This window comes from Lagenorhynchus albirostris, chromosome 6, assembly GCF_949774975.1.
Source record: "Lagenorhynchus albirostris chromosome 6, mLagAlb1.1, whole genome shotgun sequence".
In the NCBI taxonomy this organism is placed as follows: domain Eukaryota; kingdom Metazoa; phylum Chordata; class Mammalia; order Artiodactyla; family Delphinidae; genus Lagenorhynchus; species Lagenorhynchus albirostris.
In genome coordinates, this window is record NC_083100.1 from 51,621,106 (window position 1) to 51,648,014 (window position 26,909).

Genomic DNA, 26,909 nt, shown 5'->3' on the forward strand with positions numbered 1-26,909 from the left:
CTATTATTTCTAATGTATCTTCCTAATACTGTCTATATTCTCTCAATTCCTACTTTGCTCCTCCTAACCTATTCCATAAATTTCTTAGTAGGCCCTTTGTAACAAGAGAGGTGTTTCCAAGTCTGCTTTGGGGAAGGCAATCAGGATGCCCCCTAATATTAGGAGTTACCTTTATAAATTCAAAACAAGCCCGGAGCATTTTTGTATTCTAAGTGTACGGAAGAGGTCTCCTCTAATCATTCCTGCCTAGTACCATTCTGTCACACATGCTACTTTCATGGTTTATCTAGTTCAGCTACTGGTGTGGTGACTCCAGGATTTGTTGAATTAGTTCAGGTAATAAGAATAATAGTGGTAAACACTTATATAGCACATTGTATGTGCCAGGAACTGTTACCAGAATCTTACATATTAACTCATTAAATCTTGACAACAATCCTCAGAGGTAAGGGCTATTATAATCCCCATTTTCTAGATGAGAAAACTGCAAAAAGTTTAAGTAACTTCTCCAAGGTCACACAGGTAGTAAGAGGCAGAGCCTGGATTCCAGCCCCTTTTCTAAGAGGCCATACCTTTTTTTTTTTTTAGGTTGGATAATACCAAATTCTTTTTTAAAAAAATTTTATTGGAGTAAACAGTGTTGTGTTTCAATGGAGTTACAACGTTGTGTTAGTTTCTGCCTGTACAGCAAAGTGAATCATCTATATGTATATCTATATCCCCTCTTTTTTGGATTTCCTTCCCATTTAGGTCATCACAGAGCATTGAGTAGAGTTCCCTGAGCTATACAGTAGGTTCTCATTAGTTATTTTATATAAGAAGCCATAGCTTTTTTTTTTTGATGTCAATAAGTCAAGTTTAATTAATTATTATTTATCGAATTTCCGACACAGCCTCACTCTGTCTTGACTTTGGCTGCTCAGCCATACAAACTACTACAGCAGAGCAACAGAAACCATATGGTCCCCAAAGCCTAAAATCTTTACTATCTGGCCCTTCACAGAAAAAGTTTGCCAACCCTTGGTCCATATGAACGTGTTGACAGAACACTGAATCGCAACGTTTAAAGTTTTAATGTGACCAATGTGCTTGATTTTTGCTGGTTAATTTATGTAATCCAAGTTGGATTGACAGCAACACCATCCTCAGGAAATGATGAATACCCAAATTCTAAATATGATTTATTTTTAGTTGGAAAAGGCATATCACTTACCTCTGCTGCTTCTCTTTGGGACCTTTTTCTTAACAAAACCTGAAGTGCTGCTTCTGAAACTTGGAGTTTCAGAAAGACAGCAGAAGATATGCTGAAGTGTGAACCCATGCTATGGAATGAACCATGTCTCCTCACAGCCTAATTATAAAGCACATAATAATATTGTTGTAATAACAAGGTGGTTCTTTGCAAGTCCTTCTAGTCTGTAGAACAGGGGAAAAGAGTATGAGCTTTAAAGTTCAGTCTTACGCTCTGCCATTGACATCTGTCATTGATAAGCCCCTTCACCTCTCTGAGGATCTGTTTGGTCTTCTCTAAAATCAAGAAACAGGGATGCTATCTCCTTTCATTGTCACCATAACCTGAAGATAATTTATGGTTAAATGAGATGGAGTATCTGATTTAGTGCCTAGCTCGGCAGGCATGTCATCCGGCTTTCAATTGCCTGTGTTTCTGTGCCGTGCCATTTACAATAAAAAACTGACTGCTTCCTTGCCAGGAACACATATGAAACATATTTCCATTCCATTAATGGAATACATGTATAGTAAGGTAATTTGGAAAATATGTAAAGAAAAGCTTTACTACTTAGTATTAGCTTTATACCTACTGATAACTTGGGAAGGAGCTGAGCTTCTGAATGCAATAGTTTCCTCTTTAGTCAGTCATTCTTAGATGCTTAATAGAAGTTAATGAAGGAAGGGAACAGTTGAAATAGAGAACTAATTTCAGGCAAGTAAAAACTACAGCTTTAAAATTTTTTTTTCTTATTATACATATAAATTGTACTTGTAGAAATTTAGCTAATATGAAAGAGTATGTAAAAGAAAATATAAACAAAAGCACACTTTTCGGAGGGAAATTTAGTTCTAATTTCACCTTTTAATGCAGGACTATTTTTTAAAAGAGGCCTATAGTATTGATACATCTGAATGAATCTGAATCTGTGTTGAGAAGGCGCTCTGGGTAGAAACCAGAAAGATGAAACAGATTGGGTAGTTGTTTCTTAAAATCTCTGATGGGTTCCAGTATCCTTTGGTGAAGGAATAATTTGTAAATATGAATCTGGTGAAGTTCCACAAGATGGCTAGTACCCACTGCGCTTCCATTCCCCAATATACTGAACCACTAGAGGGAAAGACCATATCTAATCATCCTTAAATATGCAATCTTGAGGTCAGAAAACACCTAAATATAGTAGGCACTTAAATTTTGGAACCAGATAGATTATTAATGGGAGATACATTTCTTGTCTCCACAATTTATAAAGCAAGATGATCTCCAAATAATCTTCAGAATACTAGGGGAAAATGCCAGCTATAAGAATAGTTCTTCAAAGTGAAAAATCTAGTTATTCTAATATCACGGTTCTATGTGGAAAGCTCGGGAAGATAAAATGGCTCCCAGCCTGTGAGGGTCCCTGGCACCTGGTCCTGGCTGGACATCCACGATGCAAAGAGCGGAGCCAGATACTAGCTGTCTGCTGAAAATCAGAGGGTGACCTCAGTGGTCCCAAGACCAGGCGACTCATCTCTGCCTCCTTTGTCCTTCTTGGATTTCTGTAAGGATTTCACCTCTGAACCCTCAAGGACTGCTTTCCTTTTCAACATGGTTGTACCAAAAAAAATATGAGAAAGTATGCAGAGCTCCTTTCTGAAATATTTTACAGAGCATATTTACTCTGTTAGGCTCATTAGAAGTGTCGATTCTCAGTAGGGTTGATGAGCGGGCAGTGAGTTTGATAGAATGGGAGAGGCGAGGCCCCTCGGAGGAGCCCTGGTTCACCAGGCCTGTCCGTTGTCCTGTACAGTTAGGCATGTAGCACCTGGTGGGTCACTGACCTGATGCAGGAGCTCAAGGGCTGCTGTTCTCTTTCCTTCATGTGCTTCGCAAACCTCTTTTTTGTTCGTGTTACTTCACTGCTTTGGTTTTCTTGATATTTGTCTTTATATCAATATTCACTTCTAGTTCTGCAGTTTCTCTTTCACTGTTTTTCTTTTTTTTCTCTCTTACTCCTCTTTCCCATTTTGAACATTCAAAGACCATCAAGAAAAACGACAGGAGAGGAGAGTCAAACACCAGTAAAATGAGATATTATAGTAGTAACTTACTATTGAGAGTGATTGAAAGATGGGTTTTTGGAGCCATACTATATGTTAGAATTTGGGCTTTGCCACTTCCTATGTAACTGTGGGGCAAGCTAGTTAAGCTCTAAGCTCATCTCTCCTTGCCTCCCACCAGCCTGTAAAATATGGGATATAGTAATAGTGCCCAGCTTACAGTGCTGTGAGTTTTCAGTGATATAATAAATCTCAACTTCTTTGAACTAGCCTGGAATGGAATTTTTGTCTATTATTAATATTTATTTAACAACTATCGTAGCATTTTAAAGTTGAAAGAAACTTTTGTATCGAATATTCATCATCTTCCTCAGTAAAGGGTAAGTTCCTTCTTTTTTCACCACTGTTTCTTTCACAACTAGAGTTGTGTCCAGCAAATTAGTATTCAATACATATTTGTTGACTGACTGAGTGAATGAATCTATTCCAATTCCCTTATTTTAGGAATGAGCTATCAAGCTCAAAAGTTATGGCATTTGCCTCAAGATTGGTGACAGAGCTAGAGCTAAAACAAAGGTCTCCTAACTCCCACACCAGTGTCCTTTCTGAGAAGATGATGTCATTTTCTCAATATTTGTTTTATATGATAAATTCATAGGAAGCTGCATATTACTATAAGAGGATGTGCTTTGCTAATCAGACATGCTTGGATAAAATTCTAGTATTCTTATCAAAATCATTGGCACACTGCCTATCTTACACATCCTCATCTGTAAAGTGAGAGAATTTCTACCTTGTAGAACTATTACGAGGATGAATTGAGGTAATCCATGTAGAGTGCTTGGTCCCATTTCTTTGGCCCTCCCCACCACCAACGTTTTAGTCTAGTTAGACTTACTTTACATTCACAGTCTTACCTTGTTTCTCATTCTTTCTTGAATCTTCTATGATCAGGCTTTTGCGTCCCATCACTCCGCAGCTCACTTGTCAAGGTCAGTCCTCATGTGACTTCACCTATGAACAGGGTTTGACAGCTAAATCACACTGTGCTCCTGGATACAACTTTTGTATCTCCTAGGATGTCACTCTTTTGGTTCTCCTCCCACCCCACTGGCCTGCTACTTCTCTGACTAATCTCTTGGCTATCCTCATTTTTCCATGAGTGTCTTCTGACCCCGTTGCCTGTTTCCATTCTCTCTCTGGTTTAACCTCCTCTAGTTTCTGGCTTCAAATATTATCTAAATACCCATGACCTTCAAATGTATATCTCTAGTCCAGACCTCTCCTCAGAATGCCTGATTTATAAACCTAACTGCCTACTTACATTTCAACTTAGAGATCTAACAGATTTCTCAAACTTTTTTTTTTTAAAGATTTTTTTTTTTGCGGTACTCAGGCCTCTCACTGTTGTGGCCTCTCCCGTTGCAGAGCACAGGCTCCGGACGCGCAGGCTCAGCGGCCATGGCTCACGGGCCCAGCCGCTCTGCGGCATGTGGGATCTTCCCGGACCAGGGCACAAACCCGTGTCCCCTGCATCGGCAGGCAGACTCTCAACCACTGCGCCACCAGGGAAGCCCTCAAACTTTTTTTGATCTAAAATAAACTCCACGTTCTCTCCTGCAGCCTCCAACTATGTACTTCCTATAGATTTTCAGCTCTCAGTACATGGAGACTTCATCCTTCTGATTGCCCAAGCCCAAAACACTGGAGATCTGCTAGATTCCACTCTTTCACTCTACGTCCAATCCACTAACAAATCCTGTTGCCTCTTTCTTTGAAATATATTCAAAATTGAACAGGATTGCTGCCACCATCTTAGTATGAGACACCATCATTTCTCCCTTGAAGTATTGTATAAGCTTCCTTACTAGTCTCTGTCTCTAACCATGTCTCCTGTCAGTCTATTCTCTATGTATCAGATAGAATGTTATTGATACTTTGAAACTATATGTCAGATTACGTCCTTCTTCTGCTCCAAAACTTCCAGTGACCTCACATCTTTTTCAGGCTAAAATCTAAAGTCTGCCTGCTTCCAACCTTTGTATTCTCATGTTTTACCCTCCCCCCTTTCTCACTAACTCCAGCCACCTCTTGCTGTTTCTGGAATATACCAAGTATGCTCTTGCCACGGGGCCTTTATACTTACTGTTCCCTTTGTTCAGAAACCCTTGGAACGAGCTGTGTGAAAATTCAGCTACTTACTGATTTTAGAAAGCTAATACGGGACATATGTTTATGCGTATGTAAAACCCACAACTAGCCTCAGGTAGCATTGCATATTCAAACATTAATATTTCTGAATGAAACATTAAGAATATCTATGTGAAGTGGCATAAATAAAGACTTGACATTTCATGGTCAGTTCAGGTCCAACTTTGGGGCAAAATGAGGTCAGCTCAGGTTTTGTTGCCAAATGATTTAAGAAAAAATAAACAATTTTCAGAGCTTTGGGGATTTTAGAATTGCAGGTGAGAGATTTTGGACCTGTAACTACATGGCTTGCTCCCTTTTTTTTTTCTTTTTTTTCCAATCTTTATTCAATGATCATTGGGTAGTCAGGGTAGATCTCTATCTAAAAGGCTTTTCTCTTGTAGAGCAAGTCTGGCATGTGGAAAGTGTCTAGTTAACAATTATTGAAAGAAGGAATGAAGCTCAAATCATTTTTCACTCAAATATGTGTTATTTAGGAGACAGTGTGACCAGTTTAAGAACAGTTAACCATTATCAAAAACAAAGTACTCTTGATAAGTGATAGTTATCTCAAACACATATTAGTATTTGAAATATCAGAAATACTTAATGGCTGAATCATCTGCTGACACAAAACCCATTACCTACTTTAGTGCCTGGTAGCCTAATTGGTTGGATTCTGTTTCATTGATCTGTTATTAATTTGGTATGTAACTTTAAGTCGAATTTTTAGTATAATTTCATCCTTTTTTGATCACCCTGTGTCTCAGAGCATTTTCATGCAGTTGATCAAGGATATATTGTCACTATTTGAATGTAAGTAAAATTTAAAATTTAAATTCTCATATACATTTAAAGTATCATGTATAAAATAAATAGAAAATAAAAGTGCAGAACTTGCATTAAAATCACCCGAAATCTTAACATTCATTTATAACCCTTATATAAATGAACTTATTTCTCTCTAAAGAAAATGTGAGTAGTAAAGAGCTGTAATGGTTTTTGTCTTAGTTTTGGTTGACTATCCACTGGAGAAAGTTAGGCATGAGTAGGAATTATTGTAGTACCACTTTTCCCAGTGGTTCTCCAACAAGAAAAATTTTATGTCCTTCCAGAAATTAATCATTTTTCTCTTCTTTCGATCTGTGAGACCATAATTGTATTTAAATTGCTAATCTGTTTTGAAGGATACATAATAAATTGCTTAACATTTATATTGAATCAAATTCCTAATTTGTATAGCACTTTCAGAACATTTGAAAAATTAAATTTAAGAAAATGGGAGCGTTACTAGAATTTTACTGTACTTTAAAAAGTTAGCTCCCGATGTACAGACTGAAATCCTCCTTCAATCATGAATTTTTATTGCTTTTCTCTCATAGACTAGATAGAGCAGATGTGATTTTATTTTTTAATCCACATGACAGGGAGGGCTTTCTTTGTTTGGGTTTTATGGAAAGGATTTTATTTATTATGGTACTGATACTTCAGTTGCTTAAGAAAATGCTATTTTAAATATAAGTACTGACTTACTTGCATCCTTTAACTTATCGAACGTGCCTTTAAATAGTCAGTATTTTTCAAGGTCTTTATATGTGATCACCATGGCTTATATTCAACAGTGCCATTAAATGAAATAAACATAGTTGCCTCTTCTGCCACAGAGGCACAGGTGGACATCTTGGTGGTAAGCCTCATGCGGTGTGACACATGGCACAGCCCAACATGGGGGCAGAGAGCATGCAGCTTGAGCTAGGAGTCATCTTATGGACACTTCGCTGTAGATTTGTGTTTTTCTGTGGAACAGCCATCATTCAAGACATTTACATAGTATGAGGTTTGTTTTTTAAAAAATGTTTCTTATAATTTCTTAAAAATAGTCAAACCCTGATCAGCACAACCTACTTAGAAGCCAGTGTTCCTCCACCCTGCCCCTTGCTATCTATATAAATGATATTTTTGACTCTGTCCTTTATAATGTTGGCACCCTGTGCATATTAGATGTAATCGGGGCTGAAAGGAAACTTGAATCCATCTGGAAGCAATAAACTTTTCTAAAAGACTGCACAGTGTTATTTAATCCTGTGACTTCTTACTGTGAGTGAAATTAAGGTTTGATGCAGTTGTGTCACATCGTATTGATATCAAATTTATCTTTCTAAAAAAATTACTGACAGTAGTATTACAGCACAGTGGAGAAGATGGCTTGCTGTAATCCTACAAGCTATTTTGCTTCGATTACATGCTATATGGTGTAATTAAATATATACTTGATCTAAAATGTTCAAATTTTCTCTAAAATTTTCACATTATCAAAGTAATAGTTTCTTACCTTTACCTTTAATTTTGGCCTTTTATCATAGTACTAATTATGTGGTAAAAATTATAACAAAAGGCATGGAGAAGAAACTATTACTTTAAAACTCTTTAATTGGGAACATAACTGAATAAATACCATATATGTAGAACATCAAGGTCAAACATTGAGCTTATTTTCATATCAGACTCTTTGCATCAATTTAAGGCTTTTTCAGAAAAAAAATAACTTCTAATTTCTACTCCAAAATGGCTTTAAAAATTTCATTTCAAATAGGTAGGTAGAAGGTCATATTTTTTGTGAAGAGGAGCCTAAATGGTATCAACTGACTAGCATAATTTATAGTTTTTGTATGTGTGTTTATTAAGATGTAATTTTTTTTTTACATTTTGCCTAAGTCCAGCTGAAAATAAATTTAAAAGTTAGGATATTTGACTACATTTTATTGGTAACTTCATTTTAATATTTCTTAGTGAATCAATTCTCACTGGATTTACTTATCTAGAGGTTTTGAATGCCAAAAACAAAACAGAAACTAAACATGTTTGTCAACTGTATGCTTTTAATGGTGGAAATGAATAAAGGGCTACATCGCCCATGTGCCTAGCATATTAAAAATAAACATAAACTTTGTCTTGAAAGTTATTAAGTTGGAATTTTTTAGTAAAACCGTGATCAGCTACATTAAAATTGTTTATCACTTTTCCTTTGTCTCCACTAAGTCTAGGCCTACAAATCCTCACCAAATTAATAAGGATTTACAAATATTTTTAGAATATCTCAAATGTGTATTTTTTGAGGTATAATTGACGTGTAACATATATTAGTTTTAGATGTACAACATAATGATTCAATATTTGTTTATATTTTGAAATGATCACCACAATGTCTAGTTAACATCCATCACCATAGTCACAAAATTTTAATTTTTGTGGTAAGAACTTTTAAGATCTACTCTACTAGCAGCTTTCAAATATGCAGTACAATATTATTAGCTACAGTCACCATGTTGAATGACTGTATCATCATCCCCATGACATTTTAAAGCTGGACGTTCTCACCTTTTGACCTTCCTCACCCATTTTGCCTACCCCCTATCCCTTGCCTCTGGCAACCACCAGTCCATTTTCTGTCTATGAGCTTGTGGTTTTTGTTTTCTAAGATGCCACATACAAGTGAGATCATACAGTATTTGTCTTTCTTTGACATTTCACTTAGCATAATGCCCTCATTGTTCCATCCATGTTATCCCAAAGGCAAGATTTCATTCTTTTTATGGTTGAATAATATTCCACTGTGTGTGTGTGTGTGTGACATTTTCTATATCCATTTATCCATCAGTGGACACTTAGGTTTGCATATTTTGGCTATCGTGAATATGTTTGTATTTAAGTTTACTTTTGTATGTTCAGCATAAAAGTAACTTCTGGCAATTTCTCTTTATTCTCCCTCCTTGCTTCCTTCACACGCACAGTGGTTCCTTGACCACAGATGTGCCATTTCTGGCATCTGGAAGGTGGACTAATGATAAGTTCAGGTGTCCTGGAGGCTGAAAGGTGAATTTCTTCCAGTTCATTTCTGGATGGTCAGGATGGTGGCATTCTCTTCCTAGCTGTCTTGGCTCTTCAGCTGAACTTTTCCCTTCCTGGTACTAAGATCAATCTTCATCAAGTGAAAATTATTACTTCCTTTAGTCTCTCATGTAATGGTTCTGTTTCCTGCTAGCAACGTGGATCTGCATGTGCTAATTTCAGATACCCCGGATTTACAGTAGTTATTCTGAATACTTGTTTGGCTTCTTAGGAGCAAATAATGACAGTCTTGAAGGTAAAACTGAATGGGAGTGGTATAAAAGTGAGCCTTTTAGTGTCTCTCAGTAGCAAAACCCTTTAGATTATCTGGAGGGCTGTGTGGTAACTTCACTGTGACTACTATGAGGTGATGGGGGATGGGACCTGCGTAGCTAGGGCATTGATTGCTAGTAATGGCAGAGGTGAAAACAAAGTCATCGTGACTGTCTTTGAGGTCCTCAGAAAAAAAGAGTATCAGTGAGCCAGCTTGGACTGTGAGATGAAAGGGCCCTTACCAGGCAGGAAGCCCATATGCAGGCATTGTCCTTAGATGCTGGCAATAGAAGCCATCATTGTAGCTTAGATTTGGTCCTATTTCCACAGTCCAGCAAGTTCCAGGCCGTGAAGGATAAAGAACTCCTTAACCTTTGTTCTCTTAGAAACAGTTGTCCATGGAGATCGCTATGTTAATATTAGCATTTTAATATCCACCCAGAAGTGCCTGGAATGTTAGGTGTTCAGACATATTGAAGAAATAAGCTTTTGGATTTATCCTAAACTATTACAGTCTGATCTTTCTCTAATCCCTCCCCCATTGCTGTTTTTTAAAACCACCGTTTAACTAGTGTGGGAAAAAATATACGCGTAACTTGTTTATAAGTTCTTAAAAGGCTTTGAAGGACCTTTGTGCTTTCACCTCTCTGAAGTTAGGAACTTCTGATATGTGACTGCATTTCAGCTGAGTAGTACTGGGCCAGCGGAGTTCAGAGGGACTGGAAAATGAAGGATGTTTCTTGGAGGAGGGGCTCCGTGTGCTTTGACAGATGGTTAATGTTTGAAAAGACTAGAGTCAAGAAGGCCTTCCATTTGCTGGGTAATGAAGGAACAAAGGTTCAGAGGTTGAAATGCATACACTATCATTAAGATATTATCTGATTGAGGGTAAATACAGTCAATAAAAAAACTTTTATTGGAAACCTAGCCTGTGTTTGAAGCATTGAGCTAGATGCTGGGATACAGAGATTAGAGATGAGGAGGACGGTCAAGATATTGTTGAAGTGAATGACTGAGAAACTAGAAAAAGGAAGACCGATTACAGTACTTCTGACGTTCGTGGGGAATCTGCAAAGGTCATCTAGTAGGATATATGTGAACTGTAAATCCTGTGAATTGATACACATAACTGAACTGATAATGCCAAAAAAGACTAGATTATAAGATTAAGGTGACTCAATTAATGTCATATTTTCTGTTGGTGCCATTCTCAGAGACTCCCCATTTATAAATGTTTTTCCTAAGGAATAGAAATGGAAGTAGATGTATAAAATGACAGGGGTAAATATATAAGTAGATAGTAAAATTGAGTAATACATAGTCCCAATAGATGCACGTGAGTGCTCTTGCTGAAGTCAAAATGACAAAACCCAATTAACTGCATGATAAAGTCATGCTATAGAATACGAAATACAGAATATGAAATTTTGAATTTTTCTTTCATTTCACTAGGTTTCATATGTAATAGGGACTTGTTGCATAGACAGTCTAAAAAAATTAATGATCTCAGTTGTTTGATACAAGATGATGAGAGATAAAATGCGTGAACCATGACATCTTTAGGCTGCATTTTCTTAAGGTTAGACCTATCTTTACAACATTATAGATAGACCAGGGGTTCTTGAGCCTTTTGGTCTTGGGACCCCTTTACACTCTTAAATTATTGAAAACCACAAAAGAGCTTTTGTTTATATAAGTTTTACCCATTGATATTTATCACATTAGAGATTAAACATTCATTAACATTAATTCATAAACATTAATTCATTAAAAATAACAGTAGTAAGTCCATTGCATTTTAACATAAATAATATTTTGACTAAAAATAAATATTTTCCTAAACAATAAAAAATCAATGCCACTTTCTTGACTGCTTTACAGTTTGTAAATCTCTTTTATAGAAGACAGTCTTCTTTAATAGAACGCTTAATAAAAGACAGCTGAATTCTCAAGATTGCTTCTGCACTCAGTTTGTTGTGAATATCTTGTTTTTGTTCAAGTGTATAAGGAAAATCCAGTTTCACACAGATGTTTGCTTAGAAAAGGAGAAGTATTTTAATAATGTTTTCAGGTAATTGTGGATATCCTTCTTTGATACTACAGTAAAACTTGGTAAGTGCTAATTTCTTAAATGTTAGTTACAAAGCAGGATCTGAAGACATCAATTAACCTTTTGTAGTCTGCTATTTGAAAATGTATTGGTCTGTCTTGCACTTTGAATGAATCTTTCATTATGCATGATTTTATAATATCCTGCATTGACTCTTTGGAAAATTTGGTCTACTGAGTTATATAGAGTTTCCAAATGTTGACACATTTTATGTAACATGTTTAAAATATCAGATACATTAACAGCACTGCATCATAAGATTCTTTAAATAGTGGGAAGCTGTCAAGCTCACCGTGACAGATACAAGTTTTACAAAATTCTAATTTTTGCTTGAAGGCTGGAATTTTATCAGTGACAACAAATATTCTCAGTTGTTTTGCTTGAGTGACTGGCTCACTTTGCTCAATTCCCAGAAAACATTTACCAGATACTCATGTCTGGATACCATAGTCTGTTAGTCCATCTTTCAAGCAAAAATGGTCTTCCACAAAATCCAGCTAGTCATAATGGGAAGGGTATAAGTGCTTTTCCTGGAGAGAGCCATCACTTTCATTTGTAGCAGAAATGCTTTTTGCACATTTCCTAGTTCACCACACATAATATTAAAAAGAAATATACTAAAGAGCAGAGAGTTTTTTTAAAAATTGAAGTGTTACTGCTTCATCAAGGACAGTTAAGTGAAACTTCTTTTTTTTAAACTGTGAGTTTGAGGTGATGAAGGATGCAACAATTATTAATGGAATTTAGTGTCACTGCCTTGATTCATGGTGACACCAGGAGTTTTAACCACGGTTGCCTTTTCACCATCCATGCAAATGTCAGCACAGTGAAAAAGGCAAATAACATCTCTAGTATTATTATAAAAATCATGTTGACCCTATATACCTTCTGAGATTACACATTGAGAATATCTAATTGATTGACTTAATTTGCCAATTTCTCCATTTGTCTGTATGAAACAACAGTGTAAGTATAGATATACTTTTATTAATGGTAGATATAGGAAAAAAAACTGATTTCTAAGAGCTCACTAAGATATATGGAACATGAGTAAATTATGTATCAAGAAAAGAGCTTTAGAACAGAAGATTGTCTATGATTGGAAGTCAACCTAAATTTTCAATTATACTGATTTTTAAAATACTGATTTTATGTGGTATTTGTGATTAAACAGACTATGTAATTTAAAATTGTTAATGTCACTCTGTATCATAGGCATTAAATGTTGTTTTGAATAAGAATTACATATTGTCTGTATTTCAAATCATCAAAACAATAATATTTAATTTTTTGCCTGATTAGTTCATTTTGGACTTCATGCAAAAGTACCTATGTATCTCCAGGTGCTTAGTTCTTAAGAGAAGTACCTAAGCTGTTTACACATGATAGAAATAACTAAGTGGGAAAAAAAATTGCAGATAAGAAATTGAGCATTAATGTTTTATTTGGTATGACAAAAATGTGACTTTTTGGTATGGGATTGGCATTTATCTCTCAGTAAGTGATAAGTTTAGAATTTCCTCTATAATTCTTTTACTAGATAATTCTATTTCTTGTCACTCTTGATAAGTATATATATTTAGGAACTTAAACTTTTATGCTAACAAGTTAAGTCATAATTCTTGAGGATAGTAATGCATTGTGATGGTTTTTCAGTAAATTACTGGTGCAGCCCTATTTGTTTAAACCCTGGTTTAACCTGATTATTAACAATTAAATTGTGTTTTCTTCTTACAGTTAAAGTGTATTCAAATTTATTGGTCCCTTGCTTCACAGATTTATCTCAGTATGTGGTATATTCAAACAGAATTTTGTATTTTTAATTAGGGGATTAGATAAGTAATTCTGAAGAGCTGGAAAAAAAATTGTTAGACATCACATTGCTTAACCATCTAATATACCATAAGTGTGTGTCTACACTCTGTTGTGGGAGCCATCTATCAGGCAGGCTTGTTTTTCAGGCAGTATTTTAAAGAGTGGACATGTGCAGGAACTGTGAGCGCAATTAGCGCCAAGCAGATAAATCCATCTCTAATCCTGTTTACGGTCTGCATCAGACAGATGTGCCAAGATTGATTTAGACAAGCCCTGGGCTTACAGTAATATTTTTAAAAGTGCCATTCACTGTTCTATTTCTGTTAAACCTTTGCTAAATATTCTTAAGTGTTGTTGGTTTTACTCTTCTTGTTAACCACTGTAACCTACTTTAAGCAGGTCCTGCTTTGCTTTCATGGTGACAGGGTAACCTGCCAGGAGAGGTTATCTTCATTCCTTGTAATTAAATTGACTTTTCCCCCCAAGAAAATACAACAATAGGAAGTGGGTGCTGAATTAAATAAATAGCATGATATCCAATAGACGTATACTTAAATCCCGTGCTGGAACAGATGGTCCCCAGCATCTATGTAAGTAATGTGAGAGGACAGTTAATGTTCTGAAACAACTAGCTATCACCAATATGATCCTAATGAACCAATAGATTTCAAATAATAAACCACTTGCCACAAAGAAAAACATATATAAATATATATCATCTGTAAGGTTTTAATTCTCATAATCTGAGAAAGTGTCTATAAATGATTCTCATATTTTTATCTACTATTATCAAATATCAATTTATGGATAAAGTTTGACTTCATATTTTTCACCAGTAAAGCTATGTTTTAACATTAAGGTAAAATTAAAGTTATATTTAAACTACACCCCCCGAAGTATGTTTTCTTTTCATTAAAAAAAATATTTTTAATTCCCCTTTTACATACTGTCTGCATGTGTTAGGTTGTGCATGGAAATGTGGCTTTTGCTACGTTATGAAAACATTTGCTTTTATACATGGCAGAAACTTGTTGTATACTCTAACAGAGGTGGCTGGTGTGGGGATCGAAGCAGCTATCTTGCAGATGAAAAAGTAAGCAGAGATAAAAGACCTAAATATGTTTCAGCATTTATAAATTTACAAATAAAATAGGTTATAAATCAAAAGCAGTATTTTTCTGATTCACATAGAGAATAAAGAGAGTCTGAGTCATTCTTAAGGTATTACTTATAAAGGGGTATAGATAAGTGGTCAATTTTTATAGACCCTAAAACAGTAGTCTTCACTCTGAATATGGTTTATTTTCTTTTTTTCCCTCTTTAATCATGTTTTTCATAAATATTTGTATTTTCTAAATGTGTCCCAAAGAGTAAGTGTTTTGGTATGGGGGTTGAGGAGAAACAGTGACCTTCTTGATTTTTAGCTTATCCTATCAGATGATCTCTAGAACCTTCAGCCTTCACTGGGGGTTAGCCTGAGGGCTTTCCACCTAGAAACCTGAGGACCCTTTGGCCTTAGCTCTCTTTCAAGTCTTGGAAACCAATGTCCTGTTGCCCCGCAGAGCCAGCTGGCCCACTGCTTATATCTTAAGAACTTCAAAAAACAAAAATAAGACATAGACAAGCACCATCTAATCTGATGATGGATTAAACAATATTTAGACAGTTCCAAGCCATTAAATAAAACCATTTTAAATTCAAGTTCACAGAATTCTAACAAGTTTTAATCCTAAAGACCATATTCAGAAGAAGAAAATAATTTTCTATAAAACTAGTATACACATCTTCACATATGTTAGGAAACAGTTTTATTCAAAATCAGGTGTGTCCTGTGATTAGAGAGAACTGGGCAGATTTACTCATGTCATGTAAATGATTAACATTGGAGAAATGAATAATAGGCCAGAATTACTATGTAGGAAATTGGCACCTGAGAGATCTCTATAGCTGCTGAGAAAAAGAGTGCTGAAGAACATTTGCATATTGTTAGAAGTTTGTAAAACAAAAACTGTTTTATTCACAGATCAATTATCTTTATTTTCATTTCAAATAAAAACAAAATGTTTGTTCTAAATCTGTAGTTCTTCCTCTTAGTTTCCTGTTGTCACCCTGGCAAAGAGACCATGTGAAAACCCCAAATTTGAATCAGTGGGCAAATGTGGGAAGAGATTAGAAGCCTGAGCAGGGAAAGCAGGAAATACTACTCAGAGAGTTACAGGGATTTTCAGAATTTTCACTTCTGTCAGCTCCTGGTTGCTACATTCTAACTTTCCATTTCCTTGAAGGTTACCCTGAAGTTTCAGATGAAATACAGTTGACCCTTGAACAACATGGGTTTGAACTGCATGCGTCCATATACATGCAGATTTTTTAAAATAGTAAATAGTGGGTGGTTGTTTGCGTCCTTGGGTGTGGAACCACGAATGGGGGGAACTGTGGATACGGAGGGACAGCTATAAATTATATGAGGATTTTTGGCAGCACTGAGGGTGCAGCCCTAAGCCCTGAGTTGTTTAAGGATCAACTCTGCTACTCAGTTAAGACACGTCGGTGGGGCTTCCCTGGTGGTGCAGTGATTAAGAATCCTCCTGACAATGCAGGCGGCATGGGTTTGAGCCCTGGTCTGGGAAGATCCCACATGCCGCGGAGCAACAAAGCCCTTGCACCACAACTACTGAGCCTAAGCTCTAGAGCCCGTGAGCCACAACTACTGAAGCCCATGCACCTAGAGCCCGTGCTCTGCAACAAGAGAAGCCACCACAATGAGAAGCCCATGCACAGCAATGAAGACCCAGTGCAGCCAAAAATAAATAAATTTATTTTAAGAAATAAATAAAAAAGACATTGGTGGTTTGCTGTTTTCCTACAGAATAGAGACAGAATAATGGTTTGCCTACTGTTTTAAGTTTGACTAGAATAAAAAACAGATCCAGAGGATCAGACGAGTGTGTGTTTACTTGAAGAAGGTCCTTACTAATGTGAAATGTGGGTAAAGACCAGCCAAATTGCTTGGATTTAAATCTTGGATCTGGCCCCTACCAGATGTATGACCGTGGACAAGTTATGTAAACACTCTGGCCTGAATTCCTTCTCTTTTAGGAAAAAGCATCTACCTCAGGTTAGTAGATCCACAGGTTAAGGATTAAATGAGATAATAGATGTAAAGTGCTTATAGCAATGATATAGCACAGTGATATAGCACATGCTCATTAAATATTAGCTACCCTTACATTTTAGAAAATGGGATTTTTTTTTTTGCGGTACGCGGGCCTCTCACTGTTGTGGCCTCTCCCCTTGCGGAGCACAGGCTGCGGACGTGCAGGCTCAACGGCCATGGCTCACGGGCCCAGCCGCTCCGCGGCATGTGGGATCTTCCCAGACCGGGGCACGAACCCATGTCCCCTGCATCGGCAGGCGGATTCTCAACCACTGCGCCACCAGGGAAGCCCAGAAAATGGGATTTTAACAATTAAAACTATGATCAGGAACTATTTTAGGATGAGCAAAGGAAACATCTTTTTCAATTAATTACAGAAATACTTTCATTGTAGGAAAATTAGAAATTCATATACGCAAACTAAATCACAAACTCATTCTCCTTCCAAGTTTTCATATGCATCTTCATACATATGTGCATATGGAAATATATTCCACATGCATTATGTGTTCAGTAAATATATACAAAACAGTAATGGAAATGTGCACTGTTTTAGACACTTTTCTAGTCAGATTTCTACATTTTAATGACTGAATTGCATTCTGGTATATGACTCTGCTTCATTTATCAGAACCAATACTCTGTTATTTCATATTTAGGTTGTTTCCAAGTTTCACTCAAATAATGCTTGGGTAAGCATTCTTTTAGCTAAATTGTGCATGTTACTTATTCCCTTAGGGTAAATTCCTGGAAGTAAATTGCTGGATCAAAAATATGCATATTTTAAAGCATTTTCCCTTCTCTCCATTTTAAAAAAAATATAAAATGTAATGCTGACTACAGAGAGGGAGGTTTTTAAGAAAAAATTAATCTTACACTCCCTCATATCTCTCTTTTCATGGGTAACCACTGTTTATTTTCCCCTTGGGTTTTTTCTCCTTTTAAAGAAATGAGATCAAATTTCTCAGATTATTTTGTCACTTGCTTTTATTCCACTTATTCATACCTCTTAACATGAGTGTCTTTCCAGATTAGAACACAAAGATCTAATTTGCTCATTTGTGAGTTGAAGATTATGATTAAACTGTTCTCCTATTGAAGAACATGAATATTGCTTCAAATATTTTTGCTATTATAAATGCTGCAATTAACATTTTGAAATCTTTTGATACGTATTCCCAACTTGTTCTCCAGCAGTTACCATTTTTGCATTCCCACCAGTGCTGGGAGTGGTTCCCTTTACCGACATCATCACTGAGCATTATTTTTGATCTTGTGCCAATCTAAAAGGCAAAAAATGGTATCTTGTTGTTTTAATTTGCATTTCTTTGATTACTAATTAGATTGAACTTTCTCATATGTTCATTGGTCAATTTGCATTTCTTCTTCTGTGAAATGCCTGCCTGGGCCTTTTATGTACTTTTCCACTAAAGTGTTTCTTTTCTTGATTAAATAGATTATTTAACTGTCATATGTTGCAAATATTTCTGCCCAGTTGGCCTTTGTTTGTGACTTCTTATGGGTCTTTAGGACTTTATTGGCATTAAATAACTTCTGTGTTGAGTATCTCAGTCTCTGTAATGTCTGCCTTTATTGCCATGCTATGGCTTTACTAATTTATGGTTATATAAAGTTCTTTCTAATCTAGGAATATTGGTGTATATTATGAAATAGAGATCTAGTTTTTCTTTTCTTTTTTAAAGATGAACCAGTTCTAAATCACCTTTCACTGAATATTTCCCACTAAACTTGGATACTACCATTATCACATTAGTGACTTAAAATATTTACAAGTATTTCTTTGGACCATTCATTTATCTATTCCTAGATGTTTAAATTATTATAACCTTAAAAAATAGTATTTTATCTGACTGGGTATGTACTTCCCCTCATTACTGTTAAAACATTTTCTTCATTAATATATTTATTCCAAGAAAATTTGCAAATCATTTGATTAGGTTCCTTGCCCCTTACATCAAAGAAAATACCATTGAGATTTTGACTGGAATTGCATTAATGTAGTTATTAATAATGAGAATACTGGCATAAAAATATGTAATCTTCGAACTTGGTATGCCTTCATTTATTCAATTCTTTGTCTCTCAGTTTATTTTGAATGGCCTTTTCCACCCAAGCAAGTCCAGGATCATTTTGCTAAACTTGTTTCTGGATAATAATTTGCATAGGATCTCTTTATCTCCATTATGCTTTCTTTCTAGGTATTGATATATTTGTAATCAGCTTCCTTACTGGCTATTCTTATTAGTTCTATTGGTTTTAAGTTGACTCTTTTGAGTTTTGTGAATATATTGTGATACTGTCTATAAATAGTTATAGTTTCAGCTGTCCCTCTACCCCTTCCACCATCAGTTGTTTTTATTTCATTTTCCTTATGTATGATAGTGACCAGAATGTCCAGAATAATTGAGAATAGTAAGAATGATAATAGGTATTCTTGCCCGGTTTCCGTAAATTTTTCTAGTTTTCACTACTAAGTTGGATCTTGGCTGTTGGTGTAGTATCTTTAAATTTGCAGTTTACAAGAGATTTTAACTAGGAATAGTCATTGAATTGTTTACTGCCAAAGTAAGGCACACATGGCAAGGAATTCAGACTAATATAGGACTTCGAGTGAGAAGTGTATATTTCATCCCTCTATTTTTTTTCCTCAGTGGTCCTTCCCTCCCTTTCTACTTCCCTCCTTTGGAGCTCTTATTTGCTGTATGTTTGACTACGTAAATACTCAAATTGATATGAGATGCAAGGTTATAGCGAATATTATAAGTTTAGCCTAGAAGAAATTATTTGTAACATATATCGTGCATATATAATAAAGGATTAATTTCAAGAATATTTGAAGGACTCCTACAAATTAGAAGAAATAGACAAGCAACCAAATAGAAATAGGGAAATGCATTTGTAGAGGCAACTCTTTTAAGAAATACAAATGAAAAATAAAAGATGTTCAACTTTATTGATTGTTTAACTGATTTTTGGAAAAGTACTCGCAGATATAATCAAGAATATAAATTCCTTTAGGGTAGGTAAGTGCTATGACCTATCTGTAACATTTAGCTGTATGAAGCAGACACCCAGTAGCACCCATATATGGGAGGCCAGTTTCTTTACACTTCACAAGGTATCATTTGCCATACAGACAGTACATGCCACAGGGTGAGGATTTGTCGGGACCTCTGAAAGCCTGCTTCATTCCATTCTTTTTTTTTTTTTTTTTTTGGTGGTACGCGGGCCTCTCACTGCTGGGGCCCCTCCCGTTGCGGAGCACAGGCTCCGGACGCGCAGGCTCAGTGGCCATGGCCCACGGGCCCAGCCGCTCCGCGGCATGTGGGATCTTCCCGGACCGGGGCACGAACCCGCGTCCCCTGCATCGGCAGGCGGACTCTCAACCACTGCGCCACCAGGGAAGCCCCGATTCCATTCTTGAAGGTAGAGGAAGGATGTAAGCTCTCCCTGGCCCCTCCTAATTGTTCTAGAGACCCTGGCCATATGCCTACCTGCTCAACAAGTGCAAATAACTTGTACTAAGCCCACCAGCTGCAGATATCTTAATGATGATTTACTGTGAAAGAGCTTGGTTTCCCTCATATATAACACATACTGTCCAGCTTTTAGTTTCTAAGATATTCTTCCTGAGAAGGAACCAGGCTCCTTGAGGAATCCAGATGAGCTTGAAACACTATGCTGTTATAAGAAAGAAAGGTTATTTTCAAAGCTATTGGGATATTGTAACAAAGGAGGCAGATGGGAGGAACTCTCACTGGTCATTCTGTACCAATTTGGAGTATTCAAGTGGAAACAAGAATTTTAATTAATTGAAAAGTTGAGTCTGTAAAAGGTCCTAACTTTATCATATGGTCAAAGGGAACAAACAATCTAAAATATGCTACAGCTGCATTTTCAAAATGTGTTCTAGGACCCTCTCAGGGAGTTTGGGAGATCAAAGCTATTTTCATAATTGTATTAAGAAGTTATTTGTTATTTGCACTCTTATTCTGTCTCGAGGGTACAGTTGAGTTTTCCAGAGGCTGAGATGTGTGGTGACATATTTGCCCTGATGGCTAATACAGTGTGTGCTTTGTATTCTTGTGTTTAAAAAAGTCTCTGTTTTGATGTCTAATATGGTAAATATCAATAGATATAACCTCCATAAACAAAAGCTATTTGGGGCCCTCAGTCTTTAAGAATGTAGATGGGCTCTGAGACCAAAGAGATTGAGAGCCATTGAACTAGAGAAAAGTCAATCTTACCAACATGGGTTAATCCATTAGTACTTACAGAAGAGTGGGTGGGTTGACTCACTCTGTTCGTGAAGGCACGTGGGACATTTTGGCTTCTGATGATACATTATTTTCACTCTGTTGATTAAGTGATGATTGTAGTAATAGTGATGGCTGTTTTATTTTCTAGAATATATAAATGTTTCCCATTGAAGTGATACTTTGAGGGTATTGATTCTCAGGTCACCGGGTGACAATAGAAGTAGACGGTACGCAGACCTGAAGCTTGAGCTTTCTGAGGAAATGACAGGCCTGAAAATTTGCCCGTGGGTTCACCCTATCCCACTGCCATAAGCACTGAGAGAAGAGCTTGTCTTTGTTTCTTTTTCAGTGGTACATGTGCTTTGGGAGCAATTGGGCTGTTTGCTGAATGGTTGGGAAAGGCCCCCAAACTCCCTGAGAATGCAGAGAAAGAACTTAAATCACCTGAAAATTTTTGCTCCAGTCTGAGAATATCTTTATGCCTGCTTAAGGCCTAAGAAAGCTGAGAGAGGGCCTCTGCTTCCTGGGGCTATTTTAGCGCTGGTACCATTTCTACATCTGTTTCTATTGATTTCTTTGTCTCTTATCATGGCTGGTATTTTTCTGCCTTTTTACATGTGTAGTGATTTGTGATTGAATGAGAGCAATTGTGAATTTTACCATTTAGAGTTGCTATATATTTTCGTATTCCTGTAAATGCTTTTCTTTTTTTTTCTTTTTTAACATCTTTATTAGAGTATAATTGCTTTACAATGGTGTGTCAGTTTCTGCTTTATAACAAAGTGAATCAGTTATACATACACATATGTCCCCATATCTCTTCCCTCTTGCATCTCCCTCTGTCCCTATCCCATCCCTCTAGGTGGTCACAAAGCACCGAGCTGATCTCCCTGTGCTATGCGGCTGCTTCCCACTAGCTATCTGTTTTACGTTTGGTAATGTATATATGTCTGTGCCATTTTCTCACTTTGTCCCAGCTTACCCTTCCCCCTCCCCATATCCTCAAGTCCATTCTCTAGTAGGTCTGCATTTTTATTCCCGTCTTGCCCTTCGGTTTTTCTGACCATTTTCTTTTTTTTTTTTTTTCATATTCCATATATATGTGTTAGCATACGGTATTTGTTTTTCTCTTTCTGACTTACTTCACTCTGTATGACAGACTCTAGGTCCATCCACCTCACTGCAAATAACTCAGTTTCGTTCCTTTTTATGGCTGAGTAATATTCCATTGTATATATGTGCCACATCTTCTTTATCCATTCATCTGTTGATGGACACTTAGGTTGCTTCCATGTCCTGCAACTGACAAAGGATTAATCTCCAAAACATACAAGCAACTCATGCAGCTCAATATTAAAAAACAAACAACCGAATCCAAAAATGGGCAGAAGACCTAAATAGACATTTCTCCAAAGAAAATATACAGATTGCCAACAAACACATGAAAGAATGCTCAACATCATTAATCATTAGAGAAATGCAAATCAAAACTACAATGCGATATCATCTCACACCGGTCAGAATGGCCATCATCAAAAAATCTACAAACAATAAATGCTGGAGAGGATGGGGAGAAAAGGGAACCCTCTTGCGCTGTTGGTGGGAATGTAAATTGATGCAGCCACTATGGAGAACATTATGGAGATTCCTTAAGAAACTAAAAATAGAAGTACCATATGACCCAGCAATCCCACTACTGGGCATATACCCTGAGAAAAGCATAATTCAAAAAGAGTCATGTACCAAAATGTTCACTGCAGCTCCAGTAAATACTCTTGAGCTTTGTTCTAGGATGTTAAGTTACTTGGAAACGCTTGAATCCTTTTGAGGCTTGCTCTTAAGCTTTGTTAGGTGGAATCAGAGCAGCCTTTGGTCAGCTCACTAACGAGACAATACTTTTTTAAGTGCTCTCCCCAAAGTCCCACGAATTTCATTATTTTTCCACTTTGGCTGGTGGAAACACCTGTGTGATCTCTGAGTGTTGTTCTCTCTCATCCTTTGGGTAATTCTTTCCCTGGCCTCACACATATACAGATCCATGCTCAGCTGAAGATTCAGGGGGAAGATCTATAGAGTTCTCTTTCTGTGCAGCTCTCCTTTTTATAATAATTTTCCAAGTGAACTCTAAGTCATCTTGGCTTTCCTGGCTCCTCAGTCCTCCTCAGCTCAGGGAGACAACCAGGCTCCACCAGGGTGCCACTCCCTGTGGCCTGGAACAGTCGGCTTGTAATCATATGGCTTCTTTGTTTTCCCTCTCTCAGGGATCACTGTCCTGTGCTACCTAATGTCCCATGTCTGAAACTGATGTTTCCTTTCTCTGGTGTGCTCTGTTAGTCGTTTCAGGCAGAAGGTAAAAAAGCATTCCCTGTGATTCCATGTGGGCCAGAGTGGAAGTTTTGAAAGTACTATTTTTAAAGTATAAAACACTTCTACTTTGAGAGTCAGTTGAAAAAGCCCATTATCACAACAACAGGTGTTTTCTGACCTGTGTTTAAACATAACCAGTAAAATTTCATGCCACTATAAAATAAAGTCTGACTGTAGTAAGATTCAGGTGGATCTTTCTTTTTAGAATAGCAGGCATTCATAATGCTTTCTGCTCACAGTAATCTTGCTCTGTTTCCTTTTTGCATATGTGTTACTTTCCCTAGAATGTAAATGTTCTTTCCTTTACATGTTGCCTTCAACAACCTGTCATAAACTCACTTCTGTTAGTGAATTCTCTTCTTTCCATTACTTTACTCTGTCCTTGTAAGTACCAGGAAGCCTCTTGCATGATACTAACTTATTACTATTGAAATGTTGCTTTGTTTATGTTCCTGGAATTCTTCATACATTGAATATTCTCAGATTCTGAATGTCCTAGGCCTTGTGTGGCAGGGACTCCCTTCCATTTCTTCTATTTATGGGAAAATAGACCCAATTTTTCTTTTTTTTCCCCCACCCATCTCATACAGGACTTGACATAAAGCATAATCAGTAAAATAACAGATGATAACGATTTTGTGGGTTTTCACTATTTATTATTCATACATATAAGATATAGACACAGTGGTTTTGATTAGAAAATTTAATTTCTTTTCAGGTGATTCCAAGTATAATTTTCTACATAAAGAAGAATTTATTGAACTCAAAGACATATTCTCTGTCAAACTGAAACGGCGTTATTCAGTTAAACAGCAGAGAAGTGGCACTTTATTAGGAATCACGCTCTTCATATGTTTGAAAAAGGAACAAAATAAATTAAAGGATTCTACACTTGATCTTATTAATTTAAGTGAAGACCACTGTGACGTATGGTTTAGACAGTTCAAGAAAATTTTGGCAGGTAAGTACTCCTTTTGGAGATTTTTAATGAGTCTAGTTTCCTTGACATAGGTTATTAATCTAAACATGACACTGTATTTATCAGTATAGTAACCCTTGATTATGTTGAGATCATTTGCGTCTGTTGTTAGTTTGTTAAGTGTTTTTATCATGAAAGGTGTTGAATTTGGTCACATGCTTTTTCTACATCAATTGAAATAATCATATGCCTTTTTCCTTTCATTCTATTAATGTGGTGTATTACATTGATTGATTTTCATATGTTGAACCATCCTTGCATTCCAGGAATAAATCCCACATGGTCATGGTATATAATTCTTTTAATATTTTACTGAATTTGGTTTGCTAGTATTTTGTTGAGGATTTTAACATTGATATTTGTGAGAAATATTTGTGTGTAGTTTTCTTTTCTGCTTTTATTATCTTTTTTCTGACTTTGCTATCAAGGTGATGCTGACCTTATAGAATGACTTAGGAAGTAACTGTTGAATGACCGCTTCCTTAAAGAAACTTTGATAATCTGAAATAAAACAGTTCTTAAATATTTTTTTCACTTGTTATTTTTCTATTAATGTTTCTTTTGAGCTTATATTAGAATTTGCTTTTCTTCCACCTACACATTGATGGCAAGTGCATATATGTACTGGATGGCTTGAGAATAACAGTTTTATTTTAAATTGGAGTATAGCTGATTTACAATATTGTGTTAGTCAGGTGTACAGCAGTGTGATTTGGTTATACATATATATGTGTGTGTGTGTGTGTGTGTGTGTATATGTGTATATATGTATATTCCTTTTTTCTATTCTTTTCTGTTACAGTTTATTACAAGATATTGAATACAGTTCCCTGTGTTACGCAGTAAATTCTTGTTGTTTATCTGTTTTATATATGGTAGCATGCATCTGTTAATCCCATACTCCCAATTTATCCCTCCCCCCCTTCCCCTTTGGTAACCATAAGTTTGTTTTCTATGTCTGTGAGTTTGGGTTTTTTAAATAAGTTCATCTGTACTATTTTTTAGATTCCACATAAAAGTGATATCATAATATTTATCTTTCTCTGTCTGACTTACTTCACTTAGTATGATAATCTCTACATACATGTTGCTGAAAATGGCATTATTTCATGCTTTTTTGTGGCTGACTAATATTCCATTGTGTGTGTGTGTGTGTGTGTGTATCACATCTTCTTTATCCATTCATCTGTGGATGGACACTTAGGGTGCTTCCATGTCCTGGCTATTGTAAAAAGTGCCTCCATGAATATTGGGGTGCATGTATCTTTTTGAATTAAAGTTTTCATCTTTTCCAGGTATATGCTCAGGAGTGGCATTGCTGGATCAGACAGTAACTATTTTTAGTTTTTTGAGGAACCTCCACACTGTTCTCCATAGTGGCTGCACCAATTTACATTCCTACCAACAGTGCAAGAGGGTTCCCTTTTCTCCACATCCTCTCCAGCATTTATTATTTGTAGACTTTTTGATGATGGCCATTCTGACTGGTGTGAGGTGATACCTCATTGTAGTTTTGATTTGCCGTTCTCTAATAATTAGTGATGGTGAGCATCTTTTCATGTGCCTGTTGTCCATCTGCATGTCTTCTTTGGAGAAATGTCTATTTAGGTCTTCTGTCCATTTTTGGATTGGGTTGTTTGTTTTTTGAAATTGAGTTGTATGCACTGTTTGTATATTTTGGAAATTAAGCCCTTGTCAGTCACATCATTTGCAATTCTCTCCCAGTCTATAGGTTGTCTTTTGTTTTTGTTTATGGTTTCCTTTGCTATACAAAAGCTTATAAGTTTGATTTATAGGTCCCATTTGTTTATTTTTGCTTTTATTTACATTGCCTTGGGAGACTGACCTAAGAAAACATCAGTGCTATTTATGTCAGCGAATGTTTTGCCTATGTTCTCTTCTAGGAGTTTTATGGTGTCATGTCTCATATTTAAGTCTTTAAGCCATTTGAGTTTATATTTTGTGTATGGTGTGAGGGAGTGTTCTAACTTCATTGACGTACACATGGCTGTCCAGTGAGGATAACAGTTTTTTGAAGATAATATTTAAATTGTCTATATTTCAGGGTAGATTTTTCTGAAGGTAATATCCAGAGAAAAGAGAGCATTTACTAGAATATTATCTCCTTTTGAATTCAGTTGTATCTAAAATTTCTGAATGGCATTTATATTTTACATTTTAAATAAAGTGCATGAATAGACATATAAAGCAAATTGGATTTCTAAAGGTATCTAGGTAAAGTATAATCAAACTGAGTTTTAGGACTTTTTTCTTCTCATAAACTTGTAAGTCTTGCTTTCTTTTTTTTTTGTTTTTTGTTTTGGCCATTTCTTCCTGTTTGCCAGATTGATCAAGGTAGAGGCAGCTGGTGTAGTTGATGCACAGCTTGGGGTAAGATGACTCAGGACAGAGATGGGTGCCAGACAAAGAGCAGGCACATGGCGAGGTTAGAAATTTTCAGGCCAGGAATCATTGACCAAGAAGACTGAGGACCCAAGTTGGTCAAGGGCAGCCAACTGATACGATTTTATGCACAAAAGATGAGGTGAAGGGAAATATTAGAGCTAGGAGAACTGT

The 26,909-nt window shown here is 36.3% G+C and overlaps 1 protein-coding gene across 1 annotated transcript in view; it reads left to right on the plus strand.

Moving 5' to 3' along the window:
• CERKL (ceramide kinase like) overlaps positions 1-26,909 on the plus strand; it is a 148,956-nt gene that overhangs the window by 20,054 nt on the left and 101,993 nt on the right. The window contains exon 2 of the mRNA XM_060151180.1: positions 24,072-24,314. Within this exon, the coding sequence (XP_060007163.1) occupies positions 24,072-24,314 (243 nt within the window). The remainder of the gene's footprint in view (positions 1-24,071; positions 24,315-26,909) is intronic.